Source organism: Patella vulgata, chromosome 4 (genome assembly GCF_932274485.2).
Source record: "Patella vulgata chromosome 4, xgPatVulg1.2, whole genome shotgun sequence".
Lineage (NCBI taxonomy): Eukaryota > Metazoa > Mollusca > Gastropoda > Patellidae > Patella > Patella vulgata.
In genome coordinates, this window is record NC_065882.2 from 71,555,097 (window position 1) to 71,565,014 (window position 9,918).

Consider the following 9,918-nt stretch of genomic DNA (forward strand, 5'->3'; position numbering starts at 1 on the left):
TATTTTTTCCAAAGAATGTGATAAATTTTAGCATTATTCAGATTTTTCACATAAAAACTATAATTTAAATTTAACTAATTTATTGTGTTCTTTGAAATTCTGATTTGTTGGCAGGTAAATTGACTTTAAAGTACTTGTAAGTTCTAAGCTTGATTAATTTCACTGCCTGTCAATCAAGACAAGAGTAAGACTAGGAGTCATTACATTAACTGAAATAAGAGCCATACTGTAAACACATCTATAAGTTAGACTTAGTAATCTATTGTAGATTGTAACTAGGTGACAATGGAGTATTAATTAATTCACATGTACAATTCAGAAGAAATGATTGTTTTGAAATAAAAAACATAAATTATTTCTTTGGAAATGTAAATATTCCTCTAGTAAGAGGATTACATTGTAAACTAATAGCTTACTTTTAATGCCTTTTTAAATAAAAAAAATAAATTATTTCTTTGGAAATGTAAATATTCATCCTGTAAGAGGATTACTTTGTAAACTAGAGACTTATATTATTGAAAACAGTTCGCATATTAAAATAATATTTAAACAAATGTTACTGGTGTTAGGTCACCTTGTTTTAGTTAATAAGCCTCATTAATTATTAAGTTTCATTTATCAGCATTCATGATGTAAGGCCTTGAGAGGGATTTATATTTTAGGAAATCTTTTTGTAATAGTTTTTTTTCTGTATTTTCTTTTTAAAATTTTTATTGAAGATGACTATTTTTAGTTTTAAAAACACAACTTCACTGATATCCAACAAAGGCAACCTGCGTAGTTTCTATATTGAGTGAAAACAATAGTTAAAGGATAAAATAATGATCTTTACGGTTTATCGATATTAAAATAGAAAACTTCATGTAGGTAATCCAGACAAAAATAGAATGATATTTAAAGTAACATTATTGTAGGAATATTGACCACATGTATCTATCTATGTAAACAATATGTAGGAAAAATAATGTTTTGTATGAGTAAGGCTGAAATTGAAACAACATTTTGCTGTTATTAGTCATAAATGAGAAGACCCAGTAGCCTCCCACTTCAATTTGCATAGCTCTCCAGTCATAATCTCAGTACCTTACAAAATGTCAGGCACTAATGAAATAGTACCTGACATTTTCAACTTAGTGCCGGACATGTATTAATAATATCAATAGAAAAGACAAATCAGTGCCGGACAAAATGACAGGCACCAGAGGTTTAGTGCCTGACAAAGCTTGAAACTGTGCCTGACATTGTCAGAGGCAGGTGCCTTATTTCCAGGCTTGGTCACCAATAAATGATTAAATAACTGAGTACTAACCCTAGCAGAACATCATTAGATTATTAGATTAAAAACATTTCAACCTCTTAGTATCAATGGTATGTTATGGATATCTACAAACCTATTGAATCTCTCAAACCATCACATTTCCCCACAACACCATTTGACATGATATTTCGAGAGATAAACAATTTGCATTATTCGAATATACTGTAATTGATTAATAGAATTTCTCAAGAATGATTGAAGGCCAATTTATGACGACAAATTTCGGACTTGCGTTTGTCATTGCTACTTTAACTGCATCTACGTAGTTTAAATCCTATAACTTTTACTGACATGAAATAATCCGTTCTTAATGTCATCGTCATAAATGTAAGAATAGGATTGTGGCAACAGTTGTTAAAGAAAGTCATGATTTATACCGGTTCATTAAATACATCACAAATAAAATAACATAGATTTATGAGATGTCAAAATGAATTGGAAGTTTATTGTACTTAGGTGTTGATAATAAGATAAATCATGTCTAGATAAGATTAATTGGGTTTGTTTTGGGTTTTTTTAATGAAAATTTAAAGTTTTGTTACATCATGTAGAATTATCCAGAATAAGACTGATAATGATAATAATAATTTGTATAGCGCTGAGTGCTCCAGCTAACAAGCTTTCCAGGTTGCATTTAATCAAAGACCGGTTTAATACATCTTACACGCAAAACATTTTCTATATTTGACAGAACACTGTAACAGTAAATTAATATTATAGAAACACTAAGAGAATTTATATAAAATAATAAATGTTTATTTGCAATTTAATACTGGGTGGATTCAGAGGCAAAATTATACTTATTTAAATTGAAATCTGACTTAAAGAAACTGATCTTCCAGATCAAACACTGGGCAGAGTTCAATAGACTGCTGTAGTATTGCATTATCTGGGTCTTAACACTGGGCAGGGTTCAGTAGATCATCTGTTGTATTGCATGATCTGGGTCTTAACACTGGGCAGGGTTCAATAGATCATCTGTTGTGTTGTATGATCTGGGTCTAACAATGTGAAGAGTCCATCTAAGTTCTTAAAACAGTAAAAGAATGATGGTGCTTTGTAAAACTTCACGTATAATGGTTTATATACATGTAGACCTAATAACTATAAGAAATGTGATTATATTATTAGGTGCCCCTGATCCAACGGCCGGAGCATCTGTAGATGATGATAATAGTTGGCATCTTGATGAAGAGCAGGTTCAGGAACAAGTTCGATCATTTTTATCTCAGGGAGTTTATCTACATGCCTCAAATCAACTTAATTCAATGTTTGCCAAGGTATGTTTTACTCCAATGATACAATTATTTTAATGAAAAACTGATTCATGAATCTATATTTGTACGACTTCATAATATAATTTCTATCGATATTCTGATCTAGATTCAGATTTAAAAAATCTTAAATATCCAAAAAAAGCCAAATTGTCTAATAACATTATATTTATTTATTTATAGGTGCGGGAAATGTTACGAGCAAGAGATTCTAATGGAGCGCGGATGTTAACGTTAATTACAGAACAGTTTCTAGCTGATCCTCGTTTATCTGTGTGGAAAACACAAGGAACATCTATGAGTGACAAATGTCGACAATTATGGGATGAATTAGGTGAGTGCTTACTTCATTGAACATGAGTCGACTGTAGTGCCACTGCTGGGCAAATTTTCGCTTATTGCACTCTGTGTAGTGTACTGCACATCTTCAGTAATCTGGTTAATGCAGAAAAGTAAGCCTTTAAATTCTATTTCATTTATTGATATTATTAATTGTAGGGGCACTATGGGTGTGTGTGGTATTAAATCCCAACAGTTCAACTCTAGAAAAACAACACTGGCATGTATTATTAGAACAGTGGTCTATGAATGGTTTATGTCCACTAGAAGATGCTGACAGTCGACAGATGCCTGATGTTCCCCTAACTCGAGATTTATTAATGGGTGATGGACATAGTAAGTTGTTTATAATTTCTCCACAATTTGTTATGGACATGATTAGGGAACTAAGAAAAATGATTCCTTTTTTAATGCATTAAGCTTTTTACTTTCTATTGACTATTCTCAACATTACTATTCTGATTCAGTAATTCAGAGGGTACGAGCCCCACAAAATCCATAATCATACAAGTTTTTATATTATCTTTAACAGACGTTTAGAAGTCGACGTATATAACAGTAATAAAAACATAAGTTTAAGGATTTATAACTTAGTTTTAATACTCTTGATATAAATACCTGTAAAATTATTTATCTTGTGACTAAGAAGTAGTTAATCCATCAAGTGGTATTTATTTATTTATATTCTGTAAGTTATTTCTAGAGAAAAATAAAACCGCTATTATTACATAAAATAACTAATTCTAGTGTCTGTAACTTGTACAGGTTAAAGATGTCTATTTTATAATTCACAGGTTCCTTCCAGCAAACACCTCGTCCTCGTCCAAGAACGGTCTTCCATAGATCACTAGAAGCTAGTCAATTAACATGGGATAATCAACATCTGCAGAATATCCTCAAATCATCTTATCCATCAGAAGATGATTCCGAACATTGCCAAGATTTATTTGATTCTAGTGGACTTCCATTATGGCATGGTAAGAAATAATGCGAGATTACTTTATCTGAAATGGAATAATGGTTTATTTTCAGCATATGGGTGTGGCCGCCAAGTTTTTTCATTTTTGGTTTTCATTGATGTTGTAGTGCAAGCAATAGATCTTTACTAAGTCATGAAAGAGTTTGAACAAAAGTCTTAAATCTGTCATTCCTATCTGTTTCCAGTTTTGTTTACATATATTTTATTTTATGCTAGATATTTCAAGAACCAGTAGACTTTATATGTTCAAATGTTTCCAAATACTATAGACCGGTGATTCTCAATCAGAGATCTTCCTAAGTATGCCGCAAAATTTTGAACGGCACACTAAGAAAATGTGAAAAACTATGTGATCCCAATTGGGTATTCACTGGCATCTACTGATAAGTTCATAGCTGTGTTTTCTTTATTTAGTTTGAGTCATTCTATGTGTCTATGACTAGTCTCTGTCTACGGTTGTATTCCGTCTGACTTACCATATTTTTATTTTGCAAAATTCAAATATTTTTCATATATATTTAGCCAGGTGAGCCACTATTTTTTCATGTGTTCCAAGGTGTGCCGTTGGCAAAAAAAGGTTGAAAACCACTGCTATAGACCATAGAAGATGGTGTGTTGAATGTTATAAAAAATACATAATAAATATTTCTGAGTATGGTACTGCTCAAGTTGTATTTACAGAAAGCTTTATCAGTTGCTGGGTGTAAGATATTAACAATATTTAAATCCTAATATGATGGTGGGAATTTATTTATATTTTCAGAGCATATTCCAACTGCTTGTGCACGTGTCGATGCATTAAAGTCACATGGTTATACAAGAGAAGCTTTACGATTGGCTGTTACAATTGTACGAACAATGCAAGCAGAACAGCTGATTAACTTAGAGAGAAACAAGACTCGATCAGGTAAAGAATATTGACTTAAGTTTTATGAGAAATATTGAATTATTCGAGAAAATATTGTCTAGGATTCCACTCAGACATGAAGTTTTGTAGACTTAGATCCTGTCTATTGATCATAATGTTTAATTGTGATGAACTCAAATGGTCGAATTATGTTGATTATTGAGTAGTTATTATTTCATCTTCAGAATTCTGTGTCGACTCATGAAAAACCAGATTTGGTTAACATCGTGCTTAAGGTGCACCTCTTTAGAATTAAAAATGATTTGTAAAAAAAGTTTGTCAAACGTATGGAATAGTATGGTAGTAAGATAAACTGAATAACGGTCATAGTGCATGATGGAACCAATATCACCTTGTAAATGCCAGTATAATAATCTGAAATGAGTATTATTTTTAAATTGTCTATCTATGTATAGCTGTTATGTTTATTTTTAGGGAGTTCAAGGTCCTGTAGCTCTCGCACATCAAGGTCACCACCACCATCTAATGCTGAAGGTTGGGTAGGACATCCATTAGATCCTGTAGGTGTTTTATTTGATACGTTGATTGAAGCTTGTACATCTCCAAGTGACGACAATAGAATAGGTTAGTATCTACCATTGTTAGCTTGGTGTGCGGTACTCCATTCACAAACAGGGGGTTGGATGGCCGAATGGTTAGCACGTGCACGAATGGTTAGCATGTGCACACTGTATCATAAGGTCTGTCATTGAGTCAACTGATGGGGTTTCGATTCCCTGGTTGTACATGACAAGGAGTAGGGTCGTCTGTCCCACCTCATGAGTTTTCTCTGGGTCCTCCGGTTTCCTCCCACTGCTAAAGACCCCTACGCGCAAGCGAATTATTGAAATAAAATTGAACCCGAAATGCCCTAGTTTGTGTGAGTGAAGTTTAAACCCCATCTCTCTCTCTCTCTCTCTTTCTCTCCATTCACAAACTCTATTATCAATCAAGTTTGATGGCAGACCGTAGAATTATTAGTCGCAAGTTACATATTGATAATGTTGGAATCCTACCAAAATGGATGGCACTGTGTAAAATTTCACCTTTGACCTATTACGTAAATTTCAGGAGATCCTTTGTTGAAACAATTAGTTTTGGCGAATATAATAATCATTTTCATTGGAGGATTTATTTTTATCATCCAATCAGCATTTATTTAAGAAATAAATACAATAAATAAAGGTTATTGAGCTTGTGAAATACGGCCCGAATGTCGGTGTCGTAGTTGGTTACCGGCTAATCAGAGGGTCACAATACTGGGCTGTCGGATGCCAGGGATTAATGTAATATTAAAAACCATCTATAAGATATGGTTTTACGAGCGTAAATGTGATATTTGTGACTTGGTGCTCTAGTCCTTTTCATTTAGAAATGTATGAATTGATGTAACTTATAATTTAATACATCAAATTTTTATCAATTTTTCGGTCATTATGATATTAAAGGATTGTTTTATATTTTTGTAGATTGGGGAGTGCGGAACAGTAATTCAAACAGCACTAATAATAATGGAGAATCTTCTAGCCAATCATCATCCAGATATCATCATGGTCCGTTACCAGGCAACATGGATAATAATGAATCTTACCTCACTCTCGCCATGGAAGTTGGTCTGATTGGTAAGTTATAACATGAAAGATATATGCATGGAGATTTGTTTAACCTAATAAAAAGAAAGTATTTATGCAAAATTGACATTTTTCTGAATGTCAGTTCCCAGGTAGAGGCCAGTTTTCAGCTCTTTAATATTTTGTAAAAACTTTGTACAGTTGAGAAGCGTGTATTCCAAGGTTAATTTTATCTTACTAAATCAAGTTAATTACTTCTTGGTTCCTGTTCTTCACTGAATCTTAATTTTCAAACTTGTCTTGTTGATCCAGACACTAAATAGTTTCCCACAATTCAAAAGTCTTGTTTAACAAGTCTCTGATGGGAAATTGTGGTCTGACCAGTTTATTGGTGTGTTTTTCCACGGATGTACAAGACAACATAACAGCTTTGTCTTGTTTAACAAGACCTACAATAACAAGAATAATGACCTTCTGGTTTACACATTGACCCCGTCTGACATGAATTGTGACTTGTTAAACAGGACTATCAATTGTTGGAATTGACAAATGTGATGAGAGTCTGGTTGAACTTGTCAAGCATGTCATGTCTACCTGTATTCATTAACCCAAAAGGTGCAGAGAGGTTGGACATATTTCATGTCATGTGGTATATTGCTACAAACCAGTTAAGTTTAAAGACACCTATTATGTAGCCTGAATTCTTTGCACAACAAGTTTGACAGACTCTTTATATTTAACTGACACTAAAGATCTTTTAAACTTTTACTTAATAAGAAAATACATTATCTTCCATTGAAGTAGCAATATATTGTTATCAATTGGCTCAGTGGGTAGGATGTTGGCTCCCATGTTTGATCACTGCATTTCCAAGAAAGTTCATCAGGATTTCCCGGCATTGATCCCCCTTGTCAGTGATTTAGAACGGAGGGCCTTGCCAGGAACAACGTAGAGTCAATCGGATGTGACAAAAAAAAAACCCCTGAGATCCGCTGTACACATTAGCGATTGCGTAAAAGAACCCTTGACAGTTGAAATTCGAAATAAGAGTAGGCGGGAAAACTTTCCCTCCTCTTGTATGCCTGTTTTCATCAGCCCAGTAGGAGCAGAACAGTAGGACGTTAAACCCTGTTTCATTTCCATGCATCTTATAATGGTGGGTGATTGAGTAGAGTCAAAGCTACTGCAGTTATACAATAGACCACATTTTATATTGTATGTATTATTTTTCAGGTCTCGGTCAACAAAGAATCATGCCTCCAGGTCTTTATGCTCAGGAAAAATCTTGTAAACAAGAAGAAAAATTATTGTCAAAAATACAGAATATATCACCTGATCCTCGCATTCTGGCCGTTATAACGAAACAAGCTAATTTATTACTGGAAGGTATGTACACATATTGATATTCATTTAGAAATTAAGTTTGGGACAATGAGTAGAATTTTAGTTCTCAGATAATGGGCTATGAATTAGTATGTTAACAAAATGTTCTTACGTTAAACTTGGTTGGTTGGTTGGATGGGATGAATGTTTAAGGGAGTTAACTCCCCTTTTCCCAAGTTGGAAAATATTTGCCATGATAGACGGTGCAACAAGTAGACTAATAGAGACAAATAAGGCACATTTTCATGAACATTCAGTGGCACCCCATCAATCTGTTATTGTGTAAAGGTGAACTATGTTTTCTATCACTATTATCCCGCAACTTGTGCTATTTTAAAAAGATAAAACAGCCTGTGGTTGTTATAGAATTTTAATGAATATATAATATGTATATATATATATATATAAGTGCAAAAAGAACAATTTAGTTAGACAGATAAAGTTTTAGAATTAGAGTGCTGAGAAAGAAGTTTTTTGTAACATATTTTATGTTTTATGTAGGTGGACCTCAGAGTGGATTTGGTTCTGGTATACATCATGAGAGTTATCCTATGCATACGTTTGCTAGATACCTATTTACAACCTTGCTAGTCCATGATACAGATTTAGCCTTTAAAATAGGTACACGAGCTATGAGGTAAGGTAGAAAAGAATTTTATGTTTCTTATTTTTTTTTCTCTTGTTTTAACAGCTATGAATAAAGCTGTTTTTTGTACACCCACATATTGTTGTTACATGCGTCTGGCCATAATTTCTTGTGAGCACTTTATAGGTCAGAGTTCTGCAGGAATTAAATTGAATTGGTAATAATGAAAAACACTATCAAAATACAGATCAGAGAGTTATCTGCCTTTTTACATTCAAACTTTGATTGGAAAGTAATACAGGACAGAGTAATTACAGAGTTCTTGATGAAATATTTCGAAATAGAAACTTGTTATTGTTGATTCAGTTTGATTGTATGCTGATGGGAACAGTTTTGTTTGCATCTTTTTATTTTGGCAGTCTTTGGCCAGTTTAGATATAAAAAGTCAGGAACCTGTAAGCATCTTTCCTACTTGTTTTCTTTTAAGGCTACCAGTTTTAGAGAATACAGAAGAGCTAAACAATGACGAGGGTGCTAATAATATTGGATCAGCCATCTTGAGTCGGTTTCCACGTTGGTTTGTCTTGAGTCGTGTTGAATCACAACAGTGTGAATTGGCTTCAACTTTACTAGCTGCTGCAAAAGGTAGGAAATTTAATCTTTCGTTATAAAAAAAAACCAAACCTGAATATACCAATAAATATACTGGGATGTTAAATTTTCATAATTGTTATAGACATTTAGAAGATAGAAAGGAAGTTAAGAATTTGATATTTCATCACATAGTTCATCATTTGGGTGACTCATTGAGTATGACATCAAGCTCCTTGAATAGATCCTATTGTTGGCGGAGGAAGTTTCCAGCCCGGATTCCCCTTATCAGTAGTGAAGGACTGGCTGACGGGAGCACCTGGCACAGGAAAGCATCTATTAATTCGGATGGGGTAAAAATCACGGTTCCATTTACCCCCCATAACACAAAGAATGGGGCTCTGTTGATAAGCTGAGGCAGATGTTAGTGTCAAAAGACAAAATATGTCAAATGTTAACAATATTGTTAGAAATGGTGAAATACTATAATTAAATACATGATTGTATATTACAGGTGATATAACAAGATTACGGAAAGTTTTAGAATGTGCTCAGAGACATATTCATAGTTCTTCACAGTTGTTTAAACTAGCTCAGGATGCTTTTAAAATAGCCACACCTTCTGATGGTCCAAAACATCAAGCTACTCTTGATGTCGCATTCGAACTTGGGTTACAGGTCATGAGAATGACCTTGATGACCTTGAACTGGCGACGACGGGAGATGGTAAGGTGGTTAGTTACATGTGCTACAGAAGTTGGAGTGAAAGCCCTTATCTCGATCATTCAGAATTGGTATCAATATTTTGCTCCGATAGAAGCTACTAGTAAGTATCAGTTTCTTTATTTTTATTACGTAAACAGAATTCTTGAGAAATTAAAATAGTTGGACAAAATGATTGCCATTGTTAAAAATTTTTTAAGCAAGTTGACTATGTTTAGAACAACTATGTGGTTTCTAGCAAGCTTAT

General features: G+C 33.5%; 1 protein-coding gene across 1 annotated transcript in view; it reads left to right on the forward strand.

The window, feature by feature from the left end:
- The window catches only part of LOC126818461 (zinc finger SWIM domain-containing protein 5), a 40,222-nt gene that overhangs the window by 23,047 nt on the left and 7,257 nt on the right, over positions 1 to 9,918 (forward strand). Inside the window, exons 5-15 of the mRNA XM_050545886.2 lie at positions 2,450 to 2,598; positions 2,776 to 2,926; positions 3,091 to 3,267; positions 3,726 to 3,908; positions 4,674 to 4,817; positions 5,253 to 5,402; positions 6,287 to 6,439; positions 7,622 to 7,774; positions 8,273 to 8,408; positions 8,845 to 9,002; positions 9,463 to 9,774. Of these exons, the coding sequence (XP_050401843.2) occupies positions 2,450 to 2,598; positions 2,776 to 2,926; positions 3,091 to 3,267; positions 3,726 to 3,908; positions 4,674 to 4,817; positions 5,253 to 5,402; positions 6,287 to 6,439; positions 7,622 to 7,774; positions 8,273 to 8,408; positions 8,845 to 9,002; positions 9,463 to 9,774 (1,866 nt within the window). The remainder of the gene's footprint in view (positions 1 to 2,449; positions 2,599 to 2,775; positions 2,927 to 3,090; positions 3,268 to 3,725; positions 3,909 to 4,673; positions 4,818 to 5,252; positions 5,403 to 6,286; positions 6,440 to 7,621; positions 7,775 to 8,272; positions 8,409 to 8,844; positions 9,003 to 9,462; positions 9,775 to 9,918) is intronic.